A 17,069-nucleotide genomic window follows, 5' to 3' on the forward strand; every position below is an offset into this window, starting at 1 on the left:
AACATGCAAATTGAACCTCATTCAGATCTGGCGTTTGGAATTATTTTGGTTTTCATGTGACGTATGACCCTGAAGGTAAGCGAGTCATGGACTAAAGTAAAACAGTATGTTGGATGTGCCATGCAATGCTCAATTACATTGGTGGGAACTAGTGTGTTAGCGCAGTTAGCTCGTTAACGTGTTGGCCGTCTAGCCCCATGCACGGAGCGATCGGCGGTAGCTCGTTAACGGAGATTTGCCGTGTTGTGGCGTTAAGGTCATTTCAACGAGATTAACCTGAAAGCACTAGTGGGAACACAACGAATATGACTGCACATTTACGCTGACATCATCCTAGTGCAAAGACAAAAACAACAAGCATGCTACTAACTTTAGCCGAGTCATTTAGACAGCTGTTAGCACATGATTCTCCTTATGCTGCTGAGAATATAGCCCAGAAGAAGCGGATAGTATAGCTTTTATTTTGGAAAGAGCCATTTCTCTGTAATAAACTCTCTTTTCCAAAGATGAGTGATTCCTCAATCAGATACAGGGCTCGCAATATCGCTAGCCCGACGTCCCGGAGCTAGCGATTTTTTCAGTCGGGCTACCAAAATCTATCTCTGCCCTGCCCGTCGGGCTATTGTAGGAAAAATATATGTCAATGCTTTTGCATTCTTTCAGAAATGTAGCTGGGTAATTATGTCATTGGCATCGGTGAGCCACTGTCAATATGTGACATATTGAAGTCGCGTTTGAATTTGCGCTTGTTTTTTTGCTTTCACTTTGCAATCGTGCGAACTGTGTATAGAGAGCGACAGCACTGATCTGTGAGTGATGATAATTTGTGCACCAATTCCTCTGACATCGTCTTATTAATCGTTAGCTTACTATGCAAACATGACAAGTGAAATCTCCCGCAGCTTAAACATGTGAGAGGTTGATCGCGCAGAGAATCGCTGAGCTTATGTGAGTGCGTGTGTAAAAGCATTTCAGTTCTGCTGAGCCAAATAAGACAGGTCAGGGTGAAGAAGTGACAGCCAAAGAAAAGCTTACCACAAAACGGAGAAGTTATGACAAATCAGACTATAAGGCAAAAAGAAAGTGCAGCTTTATGGTTTCATGGACAAAATAATTTCTGTGGCTGCAATATGACGAGCTAAATAACCAGGGCTGCACATAAGTGGTCTGCAGGTGCGCATTCGCTGTCAAAATAAAAAACACGCAAAAAGGGTTAGGGTTAAATTTAAAAACTGTACTTTTGAGTTAAAATATATATTTATAATTTTAATAAATGACAAATTAAAGGGATCGCTCATGGAGTTTGTGTGTTCGCTCAGACACATGAAAAATTAGAGGGAACATTGCACCCAGGTAACCTGCAGCGTTGAAAACTTGTTTTCCGACAATGTTTGCTACCTTACAATCTGTCCTGCTCTGTATTAAAATCAGCAACATTTCATTGTCCTGTTGCTCCCATTGAAATGTATATAGCCTATTTAAAATCTAAAACTTTAAATTGTCCGTAGCCTATTGTTGTTACCACTGTCCTGTTAGAAATGGATACTAACTAGCTAACTGAACCATTAACCTTATAACTCCTATTGTGTGTGTGTGTGTGTGTGTGTGTGTGTGTGTGTGTACAGAGAGACAGCCAGGTTTATAAGGGATATAAGGAAGTTTTTTCAAAAAAAGGAGCCACATTCAGGTAAAAGTGTAAAATCAAATGATCTGTGAATCAGGAATAATGTTGGATCAGTGTTTCAATATTTATATCTTTTATTAGATATACATGCGGTTTGGTTATTTGCCTCTTGGTTGAAAGTACACTGAGAGAGGACTTTTTCATTAGTGATCTTAATAGTATTTTTTCATATTAATGTAATTTTTCATCTAATTGAATACAATCTATTTGCGTATGATTGTCAGTCCGAAGAGGGAGAGAGGAAAGAGGGGAATGTGAGGAGAAAGTACAAGGTCAGGAAGAACCAGGTAAGAAAACAGACAGGGAACAGTGACAGGCACAACACAAACTGTTAAACTGACACAGACAAAAAACCTAATTTTACTCACACAATCTGGAAGTTGTGTCCTCCCTATATTAAAGCTGCTGTACAGAATCTGCAAAACAAACTGGGTTGAAACATTTTTGACCCTCTTTAACAACATTCCAACATAACATTATCATTGATTGGGGAGATGAAAATTAATGATATATTTTTATGTAGTTCAGCCACAACTCTACTAAAACCTCAGCCAGTAATAGGTAGGCCAACTTTTGGACCGTCCAGTTGTCTGTATGACTGCCGCAGTACCTACATCACATTTGCGCACTATCAGAAAGTGCCAAACAGCCCTGGTGGAGTGAGGAGCTGTAAAGAGAAGCAGATGCTCTGTTTATATTCTAAAAATGTTTTAAGCTTGTTTCAAAGATTCTGTACAGCAGCTTTAAATGTTTTCCAAAAGCACACACACACTTATCAGTGTTTCTCAAACTTTTTACAGTGTGTACCACCTGATAAAATGTCAAGCTCTCCCAAGCACCACTATGAAAGCATGAAACTCATAAATCTTACAACACAAAATTAGTATTATTAAATTAGTAAAATTAGTATCTGCAGTAAAGATTTTTTCATACATTTTATACATTCTACCACAGGCAAAGTTGCCTCCATTTTTTATATATTTCTTTATTAATATTTTGTAATAATTTATTTGTAATAATTTATTCTGTTTTGGGAGTGTTTTTTTATGTATCTGTATTATATTATACATACACATTAAAAGTAAATCTCTGTCCAAAAAATGCACTCAGTTTACTTTTTACTCACTATGAGCATCATTCATTATTCTCCCCCAGTAATGAAGGTTAGGATATGTATTTTTTTATTCCAATCCATTCTTCTTTTGCAGCATTTAAATAACCTTTATCAGATTTGATGATTTTATTACAGACTTTTCAGTGTTTTGTTTTTCTTTCACAAATGTGGGATTAAATTGTGTTAAAATGTATAAAAAAAAAGTCTTATGATTTAATAAAGAAATTTGCAGACTTGCACAGAGATGGTAAAATTATGATGACTGATAACGGAGAAGAAGACAACAGACAACGAGGACAGGGAGGAACAGGGGTTTAAATGCACCAAGGAGACAGTTATAGAGAACTCGGGACAACTGGAGACATTTAAGGATGCAGGGACTGACACAGACAGGGAAGACGTCTCATCGTGACGTGTAAAGTTTATCTTGCCTGGCTGGGCAGCTCTCTGGGTGCTCAGCACCCCCAAAGCTCTAATCCTAGAATCGCCCCTGATATAGATATATCGAGAGAGAGACAATGTTAACCTTTTAATTTAAAGGTTGTAAAACTGCACTCTGGGGGTTTCATTGGCCTCATCTTGTGTATGATGTTTGGCACGTAGAAAAATCTGAATGCACTGACAAGCAATACACAATCCATATGCTGATGTGTGTCTTAGTTCTTTCATATAACATACACTGTATGTGTCTGTACTTAAGAAAAAGCAAAAAAAACAAAACGCCGTTGCTGATTGAGGTTTGATTATTTGTGGGATGTTTTTATGCTGTCGCCCTGGGCAACGTCATGTAATATCACGTACCATGCATTTACATTCATGAAATGTAAATGCACAAATGAATTGCCAGTTTTATAGACATTTTCTGACTAAACATGCGTAGAACTGTATATTTGTGTCCTTTTGTGACTCATTAAGTTTCTTTGCATTACCATTTAACATTTTTTTTGCTTGATGTGCAGTTCATGTTCATAACATTACACTGTTTCATCATAGTACAAGCCTTCATGCATGATGTGTGTCACTGAGTGGGGCTTTACAGTAAATATATAGAAAATTATGCATTATGAGTTTAAGCCTTTTTTAAGGCCTTAGAAAAAGTCAAGAAGTCATTCTTTGCAGTAACTGTGCAGCAATGTGCATGAAATGCCTCAGGTCTTTACAAAGGACAAAGTTGTTTACATATCTAATGCACCATATATGAGTGGATGACCTTTAGTGGCAAGTATGGATTGAACTAAGAACTGTGTGGAGGCCTTATGGAAGGCACCAACTAGTTTATTAATCTAGTATAGTATGGAGGGTTTTTTTCTTGCTTTGAGTAAATGTCTATTGAGTATAACTGTGTGTGTGTCCAGGGTGTTGGATAAAGAAAGAAAGAACAAGTACCACAGACTTGTACTTGATGCGTAGACTTGGTAAATTATTAAGTCTTATTGAAGTCTGCCATCGGCCAATATGCCAGTTTATTTTGCTTAGATCTCCTTAACACACGGGACTGAAAACAAATCTAAGAACAAGGTCCTAAAGGATCATTTAAAAAGTTGGTTTGTTTTAAAAGACATTATGTTAATTGTTAGCCCGAACCCCAGCAGGCGTATCCCATATGTGCTTCTATCATAGTGCTTGTTCACCTTGACCCCGTTTTATATAACACTATAGTAGTGTTGTTACTGTGTATGTTTTGCGTTTGCACACTTGAGAAGTAACTGACTTCTGTCTTTTTTGTCTGTTTCAAATGTGAAAACTTTTTAATTCATGGCTTAAAGTTACTGTAAGTTTCACATTGAGATGGAGAACTGAGATATTTCAATCATTAAAATCTATAACATGTTGACGACTACACTAAATCTAACACATACTGAAAAGCTGTTAGTAGTTGGATGAAATTTGCCAGTTCTGTAAAAGGTGATAAAATGATAGTTGGCAAGACAAAAACTTTTATTTTATAGTGCGTCCAATATACTTGTGTTCCCTTAAATATAGAAACATAGAAATATTGATTTAACTCTTACAGTAGCTGCTGAGACATGAAAACACACACACAAGCCCGTTCAGCTATCTTAGTGAGGACCTTCATTGACATAATGCCCCTTACCCTGACCCTAACCATCAAAAATGAATGCCTAACCCTGACCCTGAACCTAACCATAACCTAATTGTAACCCTGACACTAAAACCACACTTTGAGCCTCAAAAAGGCCTTCAAACTTGTGAGAACCAGTGAGTGTGTCCTCATAAGTGACTGTTGGTTCTCACAAGTATAGTAGAATGCAAATTTTGGTCCTCACAAAGATAGCTAGACAGGAACACACACACACATTTCTTCATTTTCAGTAGTTGGTAACCAGCTTGCACAACCCTTCCCATCTTGTATTTCCCTGCTGGATGGTTCACTGGCTCATTTGCTGCTTTGGTGGTCCTTTGTGTGATTCAGCTGGTTTTCCAGTCAGTCTCTTACGCTGCAGTTGAACAGGCTTGTTTCCGGAGATCAAACTGAAGGCTTCAGAGCAGATCAGGACCTACCGACTACCTCAAGTCTAAGATTAGAGAGTTGGAGTGCCACAATAGGACTCACTAATTCTCTTATTGTTCTATTAATTATTTGTTGCAAAGTGCAAGGCAATTAAAGTGTTACCACCTTTATATGCATAAAAATAATTTCCAGCACATGCACATTTCTATGCAGATCTTTGTGTAATGTCTGTGCATTTGCATTATGCAAGGGTTGTTTTTTTTAACACTTCCTCATACATTTACATCCGTTTTGTGAATATTGGTTTGTGTTAATGAGTACAGTAGCTTCAAGCATCTGCTGAGTGTCAAATTAGTGAAGCCCACCACGCCAAGCATACAGGTGCTTGTGAGTGTGTGAGCCAATTTGTTTCGAAGTGCTTAATATACACGCTCTATATTCAAGCAATCATATCTTAGTCTATTCAGAGCCTGAATTTGTCTATACATGGACACACACACACACACACACAGGCCGTTTTTGAGCCCTGTCACTCAGCCATATGCCACAGAAGGGTCTGGCATCTGCTGGAATACAAATGCACAGTAACAAGAGACATGCTGAAGTAATCAGGGTTTTTTTTTGTGTATTCCGCTCACACAAAGCAGTCCTGTCATTTTAACAGCTCGTTCCCTGTATGAAAATAGATTTAAAGCAACACATGTATAATCCAGATATATTTGTTGGTGTAACCCCTTTTTGGACAACAGATCAGTGTCGGCAAAACCAGCCCTTTAAAAATGCACATTCATACCCAGAATGGAACACCCCCGAGTTAAGGCATATTTGAATTCATCTATAGCCACTAAGGTTATTCCTTTATTTGTACTTTCACTCAAAGATGGCTTGCCTGCACACAAGACTTGCACTTACATTACCTAATGTTATCTATCTCAATCATAAACTCACTATTTTATTTGCTATCACATATTGTTTCCTTGGTCATAAATACTGAAGGATATTGATTTTTTTTAAACATCAGTGCTTACACATGCCATTTTACCTCCTCTCAGTTCACACATCTCAGTGACCATGTAAAGGCTGAGCTCATAAAGTGTTTTTGCTTTAATCACAGACACTTTGCATCATGCTTAGCGTGCTTGTTTGAAGTGGTTTCGTATGAACAAGAGCACTCTTATGAGTGTATCCTGGGTATTAGCTATGTGTTTATCTTACTGGTTTTGGTTGAATGCTGAGGGATTGGACTTTTTGTCTGTCTTTTCATGACTTTTGGTTTGAATGGCACAGCTGTGTGCGAGCACACTAGCCTCTTAAATCTCACTCTGATTGCTACTTGCTGCCTTTGATTAATGCTCATTATGTCTGGGTGTATATGTGTGTGTGCGCCCATGTGTGCATGTGCTCACAGAGCCAGTTCAACCTGACCCCCCTGCCATAAATCAATCAACACCATTGAAGTGCTAATATTGCCCCCTTTGTGAGCCATTTTCTTATTCAAGTCTCATCTTGCTGAAGGCAATCTGACGTTTACTGATGAGGATTTTGACTTTATTTTTAATGATTTCTATGACAAGTTTAGACAAGCCACACAACATTAATTTGCAACCATTTTATTTATAATTGATTTCCCCCCCTTTAAACCCAACAATTTTTTTTGATCAAGCATGATAGCAAACTGAATATTTTGAAGTTGGGTTTTTTTTTTTTTTGGACTACTAGGCAAATAACAAGAGACCATCCTGTAAAATGTAAACTTTCTTTCTTTCTTTGAATTGGAAGAATTAAATAAATAATTCCATGTTTGACAATAGATAAAGACTTTTTTTCAGATATTTTGACAGAATTAATGAATTCATAGTTACTAACATGTTGTTGTTGTTGAACACATCTGCTAATTATGTATTCACTTTCTTCTAGTTGTGAACATCAGAGTATATATATTTTATAATTACTACATTATTCAATTTTACATCCATCAGAGAGGGGAAAAACAATTGTGTTATTTAGTTCTAAATGTTAATGAACAGTAAGACCATCTGATAGATGATATTAAAGCAAAGTCATTAAAGAACATAAATGTCCATTCAGAGCATTTTGAACCTTAATTATGTTACAATCTGTCGTGTGTGTGTGTGTGTGTGTGTGTGTGTGTGTTTGCTAATTTTGGCCCTCAGTGTTTCAAACGATAAATAATTTAATTTATTCTCACTTTCCATCGACACTCATCTGGCTCTTTAAAATGTCTTTTTATTCACTTGAAATACAAAGCATGCTATATAGTTGGCAACTGCATAATTGGTCAGCAAGTATAAATGCTTCATTGACTGTTTGTGTCACTTCTTATTGGGACTCTGGCTGCCAAATAACAAAGTAAATGAATTCATAGATCAGCTTGCAAAAAGCAGAATACTCTAAAATGACGGGTTCCCCTCTCTGTGATTTAATCGAAATCCCTTTGTCACCATCTGAAGACTTTTCATTTGGAGTGTCTGTTCAGAGTCATTCGGTTTGGGAGACATCTTCCTGATGTTTTCAAGAAAAGTCACCCCTTCTTTCTGGGTCAGATATCCTTCTAGTTTCTGGCCCTCAATTCTTGCATAGTGTGGAAGGAATTTTTAGTCAGTTTGCAGGTATATCATCTCAGGTTGCTCTCGTTAATCTTTTTGAGTCAAAAACAGTGACATATTCCAACCTTCAAATCACGACTCTCACATAGTCCATGTGCTAACGGCTAGCAAGCACATACATATCCAGTTTGTCAACTTTTGACCCTGTGGCCACTAAGCAGCCTGTCTTTATTTATTTATTCATTTATTGATTTGCGCTTTCCACTCAGGCTACCTAAATATACATCTATACACTTTGATGGTTTAGACTTACCAGCAAAAATAGGGCTGTGCTTGTATTGAGTGTCTGCAGTTTTTAATGTGCACCACATTTGCACAGGTGGACTAGAGTGCTTTGATTTTACTTTTCCTACTGCATTTTCAGTTTTTCTATGTTCTGATTCCTCATTTTAATTAGTGTATGAACTTCTTTTAATTGCCTGACATATCTACAGACTGAACCTATTATAAGCAGAAATGACTCCCACTTTTCTGTGATTTACTACTATTCACTAAGAAATAGATAAATGCTAACATTGTTACAAATTAGCAGCACACGTGTGTTCTTAAAGACGCTCTTAACAACAACAGATTCCCAAAGACTTCTATCACTCATCTGTTTTTTTGGGGGGGGTTTTTATCAAAAAGTATAAAAGTACATTTGACAATAAGCCTGCGAAAACAAATGGATTGCATAAAGAAAATAAAAACCTTCAGTCTTGCGTCCTCCTCTCCACATTTCCTTGTTCAGGACATCTGTTGTATTTTTGTCCTTGGTACCTGAGTGACTCGTTGAAAGGAAAAAAAACAAAGTACTTCACAGTCCATCATTGGTGCACTTCAGAATATACCATCAGTGGGACAGATGAAGAGGACGCAAGCGTGCTGAATCAGGAAGACTCACACACACATGCATGCAAAATTTTTAGCTCATGAAGGAAATCAAAATGTTGAGATTCCAAGAGCAAGCAACCCTATACAGCACACATTTAAACCCCGTGTCTGCGTTCTATGTGCATAAGTGAGGGAAATTAAAGATGCGCACAATTATACACAAAACCTACTCCGTGCTGAGCGACAGCTGCAGCTTCCTTGATATTGGTTGACGGGAACGCTTCTGTTTGTGAAGGAGGAGTATTGTTGGGAAAGATTTAAATTCAGCGAAACAGAAAAGAAAACTTGGTAATAAGATTAAGCACAGTTTTCTTTTTTAAAGAAATTGTATATTTATATAGTATTCAGAGTATTCCTTCCAACAAACTTGTTAAAATGCTACACTACAGTTGCAAATTTGTTGGCTTCATCTAGTGGCAAAAATTCCATTGTTTGTCTTTGATCTCCAGTGGGAAGTACAAAACGATGTTTTAAACAAATGAAAGATAAATCTGAAAATCCTCAAACTACTGCCTACCAAGCAAACATAAAGTAGAATTAATGTCACACCAACATGTTATTTAATGCATAAACATGAATAAAAATAGACCATCGTATACTTTTCAAAAACAAGATTTACTGAAGGTATTATCGATCCCTGTTTTCAATGTCAAGTCACTCGCCAACCATTACAGTGGTTTGGGAAAGGGCCTTGGGATTAGAACCTGGATAGATGGATACAATAAATGCCTTAAATGACCTACTTCTACACATTTATTCCCAGTGGATTGTCTTATCACTTCTCACCAAATTTAAAGTCTTTTATCAGTATTTTTGGATTTGTGCAGTTGGTAAAAAAATCACATTTAAAAAAAAAAGCAACAAGAAAAGAAAGGAATATGCATCAAGGTCATGATCCAGCTTTTAACCCAGTGAGGTATTAGGACTATCCTCACCTTATCCCACAGAGCCACCAGGATGGCCTTGTAGCTCATGATTTTCTTTCTCCCTTATCACATACTTTCCCTCATCCTAATATGATGACTGGAGGGCTAGCCTTGAACAGCAATCCGACATTTGCACTAGATAGGCCAGTGCATGTGCGATTATTTGTTGTGTCTCCTGGTGTGGCCTCCAGTGATAATCATAATGGTACCGCTATTGCCAAGGCATTAGCCTCGGCTGCTATTATAGATTAATGTTGATGTATAGATGTATGCCTTACATGTGAACTCTGTCTTACTCTCTCTATTTCTCCGTCTCCTCCCGTGTCTGTTACATATTCACATAAATACATGAATTACACACACCAAGGCCTCCAGGCCCACAGGGACATAACAGACAATCAGCCTGACAATCGCAGCTGAGCTCTGATTGATGCTACAGTTGCATACACACAGACACACACACAGTTTCAGACGCACAGATGCTGTAATGCCAAGAGGACTTTGCAGCCTACATCCCTACATAAACATACATGTACACAGACACACATACTCTGTCTAATAAGCCTGACAATAAGGGGCTGAATAAATGAAGGATGGAACATTTACAATCGCTGTGGTCAGGAGCGAGTTGAGGTTAGTTGTTACTTTTCTGGGACAGGAAAGAAATACATGGTCAGTCTTCTGTCTGAAACCTTTTAGATCAAATCGGTGTAGGTCAAAGGGTGCTGGTGACAGTTTGTGAGGAGTGGATGTCTGCAGTATCTCATGTAAAAAAATGAATAAATAAATGCATGCAGGTGCATGGAGCAAAGCAGTTAATATTTCTGTTATTTAAACTTAATTAAACTAAGAGAAAATAAAATATTGAAGGACGTGATAAACTCGAGACCACATCCACCTACAGCTCTTGTGCTGTGTGATTTCTTTCTGTGTATTTCGTTCACATCATTTTCTAAGACACGACACGTTAATCTTTCCTCTAGCATGACCAAGTATATGTGTTTTCAGCAGTTTGTGAGTTCTGTGTCTGTGATGCCATGGATTTTAGCAACTGATGTTTCAGAGGCTTTCCTCCTGTGTCTTCTGCCACGTCTCTGTTTTGATGTGATTCATTCCAGCATCTGAGACACTAAACAGCCTACGGGCTACTGTCACAGGCCTGCGTGTTTATGTGTAGTGAGAGATACATCTATCTGTCTCTCGTCTGACAAACTAGATCTGTCACGCTGGTGGCGGACTTGGCTGTCTTTTCTTTTCAAATGGCTGAAACTGATGAGGCAATCAGTTGCTCATGTTTGTAAGTTTTTTGTGAAACTTTGCCAGAAAACTATATGTCGTCTGTACGTTCTAGATTATAGAGTGCAAGTAGGACCGGGGTACACATTCATGAGGTTAAAAGGAATACAGCAGCTTTATGGGACATGTTCCATAAGAGCAATAATTCGAATAAATTAACTGTAACGGTAAAAGACTGCACTGTGTAATCATTCTTATTTGGCTTTTTTTCCCTTTGTTTCTAGAAACTGTTTAGCAAACGATATGTATTTAGAAAGTCTCATCGAGGTCAACGTCTCTTTTTCAAAAAACAATTGTAATAAACGAGAAATGTTATTCCAACTTATTCCAACAAAATAATTAAAGCTTGTAAAGCTTTGAGCAAATGCCTTCTAGATGCTAAAACATCCAGTCTTTTCACTTAACCCACAGTTATGACTGTAGGAACTTTCTGCTATAAAGAATTTTATGTCAGTGGTAGATACCGTCCTTAGTTCAAGGGTAACGTCAGCATTAGTGAAAATAAAAGGTGTAAATATGCAGCGCTATGCAAAAGTCTTGGGTCGCTTCTCCTATTTTCAAGAATAAAAACACATTGTAATAAAAAAGACCCAAGAGATGCATCAGGCCCTTCAAGTGATCCAGTTGACCCACCATTTGCTGAAGCTTCAACAGAAGTGCTCTCAATAGGAGGACAGCTGTCGAGAAGCCATTCTTAAAGAGGGGAAGCGGCCAGAAAAGGCTGAGGTGTGACTCTGGAACAGGTCTTAAAGAGTGACGAATCCAACATTGACATCTTTGGTTCAAATTAAGATCAAGGAGAGGTACCACAGTGCCTACAGGCAATATTAAGTATTAAGCAGAATCAGTATTTTGGGGCCGGCTAGGAATGTGACTTAAACCTTTTGTAAGGGTAAAGAATGTTTAATAAACTGGTGCGATCAGCAGTAACACAAGCATTAATTGTTTTCACAAGAAGTAAAATGAAAGGTTTTGGAATCAAATAGTTTAATCATGTAACCCGACGATGTGTTAGTTGCAGAAGTTATTGTTAAGAGCAGATTTCAAGTCTGCTGCTCAGAATGAAGGACATTATTATTTGCAATGGAGCCCAGCACTTTGTGATTGTTGTGTTTTTGCGTTGATAGAAAAGCTTTATTATAGGACTTTGGTTGTTGATGTTTGGTGTATGGAGTTTTCTTGTATGCTCACTTTTGGGCATTTAAATCAAATGCAGGCAGACATTCCATTTTACGTAAACACAGAATAAAATAGCTCATTAAATAGGGTTTAAAAGGTAGGTGCTTTGTACAAGGTTTCCCTTTGAGGTTGTTTTTTTTTTTTTTGTCAATTTAGAAGTACTGTGAGAATGTTTTGGAACATGTTACCAAAACTGACACTGAATACCAAACCTGTTCATTGTTATTGTGATGATTTTGCGCTAACCTTCGCATGCTTTCAATTCTTTAGTAAAGACTCTGTGAAACTTCTTGAAAGTCCTTGTTTGACACAAGACATATTATGACCTCAGCATTCAAGAAAACTATAAAGAACTTTGCTTTGTTATATGGGAGAACAGCAAGGATGCCGTCCTTCAGGCTTGGAAAGTCTGTGTTCTTGGTGCAAGCGTAACCAGCATTTTGTAGCATTCAAAGTTCAAACACTAACACTTTTTAAATTTGCACACATATTAACAATTGTGTAGTAACCCCTCTTCTTTTAACAACAGTGCATAAAAGTCTCTGAACTGTGCAGACCAGTTGCTGAACTTTTGGGAGAGAAATGTTGTCACATTCTCATCTGATATAGGATTCAAGCTGCTCAACAGTCTTGGCTGGATTTTGTGGCGCAAAAACGATGTTCACACAGTCACACACAGTTATGCATATGTGTTCAGACCCATACACGTGGCAGAATTCAATCATTCAGTTAGGGAATGCTAGCAGTTGCAGACTTGTGTATGTTATCGATCATATAACATCAGTTTCTGGATTTTTACCTAGTAAAAAATCTCCCCTAGGTGGTCCATGTGTTGAACCAGTAGAGGGTATATTCTCCAGGCATGCCAGTACTTCACCTGGACTCTTCTACTACGAAGCCATGATGTTGTAATGGCAGGAGTATGCGATTTAGGATGAGGCCTTCCCTGAAAAAGATATTCTCTGAAGGGAGCATGTGTTATTCTAAAACCATTGGAGAACTCTGCGCTGACAGCAGGCCGGATGGTCCTTTTGCCTCTTTAGTCTCAAGGATGCAACATTCATGTTTTCTAAAAGAGAATTTAACATCTCAATTTGTCTGTCCACAGAACACTTTTCCAATTTGCCTTTGCAGTGCTTTTGAAATGTATCCTGCATTTGTGGATGGGACATTGAACTGTGATCAGACAACGATTTCCGGAAGCGTTCCTGACCCCCATGCACTTCCATGACAGAGCCATGCCTGTTTTTCAAGCAGTGTCGCCTGAAGATTACAGGCATCCTGCGCTGACGTTTAGCCTTGTCAGCATACGGAGATTTCTAATCTAATCTCTGATTTAGATCTCCTCATGTTTCTGACCCATTGCCAATTAACCAAATTAGTTATAAAATGTTCCTCAACCTGTTTCTTTTTAGTACCACTTATTTTTCCAGCCTTTATCGTTCCCATCGCAGCTTTCCTGAGATGTGTTGCTGGCATCAAATTTAAAATTAGCAAATACTTTTTAATGAAATACTAAATTGTCTGTTTAAATACTTGATTTTTATGTTCTACTGTGAACTAGATATGGGTTTACCAGATCTGTAAATCATTGAATTCTATTTTTTTAATAACATTTTTGGAATTGGGGTTGTACTAGTTCTACTAATTTTGCACATTTCCTTTATTGTGGGTTTTAGTCTTCTTGCTAAAAAATTATTTTTTTTATTCCCTTCTGTTTAACAGTTGTTTCCTTTGAATCACCAGCTCAATGTTATTAAAGTCTCTTTTTTTAATTGTATTCACATGCATGAGAGAGCTTTGGTCTGATGAGTTCTGTGAGTGCTGGAGAGGACCTGGAGGGGGCTTGTAGATTTGATGCAGACATGAAGCATTCTGCTTGGGTAAAAACTGCCAACACTTCCCTTAGCTCTGAGAGAGGACAGTGGACATTACAAGGCCAAGAACACTTTACGGGTCTGATTCAGAGCCTTAAGGCAAACAAACAAAGTTAATCAACAAGAATATTAAGCTGTCTAAAGAGCCTTTCTCTGTAAATTCAATTCAATTTTATTTATATAGCGCCAAATCACAACAAAAGTCGCCTCAAGGCGCTTCATAGATACAGAGAAAAACGCAACAATCATATGACCCCCTATGAGCAAGCACTTTGGCGACAGTGGGAAGGAAAAACTCCCTTTTAACAGGAAGAAACCTCTGGCAGAACCAGGCTCAGGGAGGGGCGGCCATCTGCTGCGACTGGTTGGGGTGAGAGAAGGAAGACAGGATAAAAGACATGCTATGGAAGAGAGACGGAGGTTAATAACAGATATAATTCAATGCAGAGAGGTCTATTAATACATAGTGAGTGAGAAAGGTGACTGGAAAGGAAAAACTCAATGCATCATGGGAATCCCCCGGCAGCCTACGTCTATTGCAGCATAACTAAGGGAGGATTCAGGGTCACCTGGTCCAGCCCTAACTATATGCTTTAGCAAAAAGGAAAGTTTTAAGCCTAATCTTGAAAGTAGAGATAGTGTCTGTCTCCTGAATCCAAACTGGAAGCTGGTTCCACAGAAGAGGGGCCTGAAAACTGAAGGCTCTCCCTCCCATTCTACTTTTAAATACTCTAGGAACAACAAGTAAGCCTGCAGTGCGAGAGCGAAGTGCTCTAATAGGGTGATATGGCACTACAAGGTCATTAAGATAAGATGGGGCCTGATTATTTAAGACCTTGTATGTGAGGAGCAGGATTTTGAATTCAATTCTGGATTTAACAGGAAGCCAATGAAGGGAAGCCAAAACAGGAGAAATATGCTCTCTCTTTCCAGTCCCTGTCAGCACTCTTGCTGCAGCATTTTGGATTAGCTGAAGACTTTTCAGTGAGTTTTTTGGACATCCTGATAATAATGAATTACAGTCGTCCAGCCTGGAAGTAATAAATGCGTGAACTAGTTTTTCAGCGTCACTCTGAGACAGGATATTTCTAACTTTAAAGATGTTGCGTAAATGGAAGAAAGCAGTCTTACATATTTGTTTAATATGTGCGTTGAAGGACATGTCCTGGTCAAAAATGACTCCAAGGTTCCTCACAGCGTTACTGGAGGCCAAGGTAATGCCATCCAGAGTAAGAATCTGGTTAGATACCATATGTCTAAGATTTTCAGGGCCGAGTACAATAACCTCAGTTTTATCTGAATTAAGAAGCAGAAAATTAGCGGCCATCCAGGTCTTTATGTCTTTAAGACATTCCTGCAGTTTAACTAATTGGTGTGTGTTATCTGGCTTCATGGACAGATAGAGCTGAGTGTCATCTGCATAGCAGTGAAAATGTATGCTATGTCTTCTAATGATGCTGCCTAAGGGAAGCATGTATAATGTAAACAGAATTGGTCCTAGCACTGAACCCTGTGGAACTCCATAATTAACCTCAGTGCGTGAAGAGGACTCTCCATTTACATGCACAAATTGGAGTCTATGAGATAGATATGATACAAACCACTGCAGTGCAGTACCTGTAATACCTACAGCATGTTCTAATCGCTCTAATGGGATATTATGGTCGACAGCATCAAATGCTGCACTAAGGTCTAGCAGGACAAGCACAGAGATGAGTCCACTGTCAGAGGCCAGGTTTAACTACAGCCAGCTTGAAGGCCTGTGGTACATAGCCGATTATTAGAGATAGGTTGATCATATCTAAGATTGAAGCATTAATTAATGGCAGGACTTCTTTGAGCAGTTTTGTAGGAATGGGGTCTAAAAGACACGTTGATGGTTTGGAGGAAGTAATTATTGAAATTAACTCAGAAAGATCAGTTGGAGAAAAAGAGTGTAAATGAACATCAGTGGTACTAAGAGTAGCTGTAGATAATATTAGATCTGTGGGATGATTATTGGTAATTTTTTCTCTAATGATAAGAATTTTATTTGTGAAGAAGTTCATGAAGTCATTACTAGTTAACATTAAAGGGATGGTTGGCTCAAAAGAGCTCTGACTGTTTGTTAGCCTGGCTACAGTGCTGAAGAGAAACCTGGGGTTGTTCTTATTTTCTTCAATCAGTGATGAATAGTAAGATGTTCTGGCTTTGCGGAGGGCTTTCTTATAAAGCAGCAAACTATTTCTCCAGGCTAAATGATGATCCTCTAAATTTGTGACACGCCATTTCCTCTCCAGATTACGAGTCATCTGCTTTAGGCTACGTGTTTGAGAATTATACCACGGAGTCAGGTACTTCTGATTAGAGACCTTAGTTTTCACAGGAGCTACAGTATCCAGAGTCGTACGTAGTGAGGAGGTGAAATTATTAACAAGATAATCAACCTCTGTTGGAGTAGCGTTCAGATAGCTGCTCTGCTCTGTGTTGGTACAGGGCATTGAAGATGATAACAGTGGAGCTTGGGTTAGACTCTGTTTATAAAGTGCTTTGCTGGACAAGTTGTTATTGTGACTACTTTTGTCCTGTGTGTATTGTGAGAGTTTGTTATGATCCAGGAGATATCTAGGCCTTCATACACATCCACACTCCCCTTTCTGTATTTGTGATGATCCTCATTGACGTATTTTTTCCGCAAAGCTCTTTACCCTAACCTTTACCATTACAACTAGTGTGGCTAACTCCAAACCTGAACTGTTACAGATTTTCCATTATACTTCTGTCTCCTATTAATCCGTCATTATTCTTCCATAGACAACCTTCAAATGCAATTTTTATTTATTTATATAGTACCTGCATATAATAACAGTCGCTTTCAAGGAGCTTTGCATTGTAAAGTAAAGACTCTACAATGGGCATGTCATTGAAGAGTTACTATTCTGCTGTATTCCAGCTCTTCAACTTGTTCCAAGCTGTTTTTCAGTCTTGACTATTATATGGCTCGGTCAATGGTTCACTGATACTCAAGGTTCCAAGTAGAA

The 17,069-nt window shown here is 38.3% G+C and overlaps 1 protein-coding gene across 4 annotated transcripts in view; it reads left to right on the plus strand.

Annotated features, from left to right (window-relative positions):
- The window catches only part of cdkal1 (CDK5 regulatory subunit associated protein 1-like 1), a 281,165-nt gene that overhangs the window by 238,015 nt on the left and 26,081 nt on the right, over nucleotides 1-17,069 (plus strand). For 2 of the 4 annotated variants that reach the window (XM_085473177.1, XM_085473179.1), the window contains one exon: nucleotides 1,909-1,971. The exons of 1 other annotated variant lie outside the window; for it this stretch is intronic. In XM_085473177.1, coding sequence (XP_085329303.1) covers nucleotides 1,909-1,971 — 63 coding nt within the window. Of the gene's footprint in view, nucleotides 1-1,625; nucleotides 1,688-1,908; nucleotides 1,972-17,069 lie in introns of all 4 variants that reach the window. One more of the 4 variants, XM_085473180.1, reaches the window with a different exon arrangement.

The sequence above is a fragment of the Copadichromis virginalis genome, linkage group LG11, assembly GCF_057382275.1.
Source record: "Copadichromis virginalis isolate Kocher_CV1m ecotype Utaka linkage group LG11, C_Virginalis_male_GT1.1, whole genome shotgun sequence".
Lineage (NCBI taxonomy): Eukaryota > Metazoa > Chordata > Actinopteri > Cichliformes > Cichlidae > Copadichromis > Copadichromis virginalis.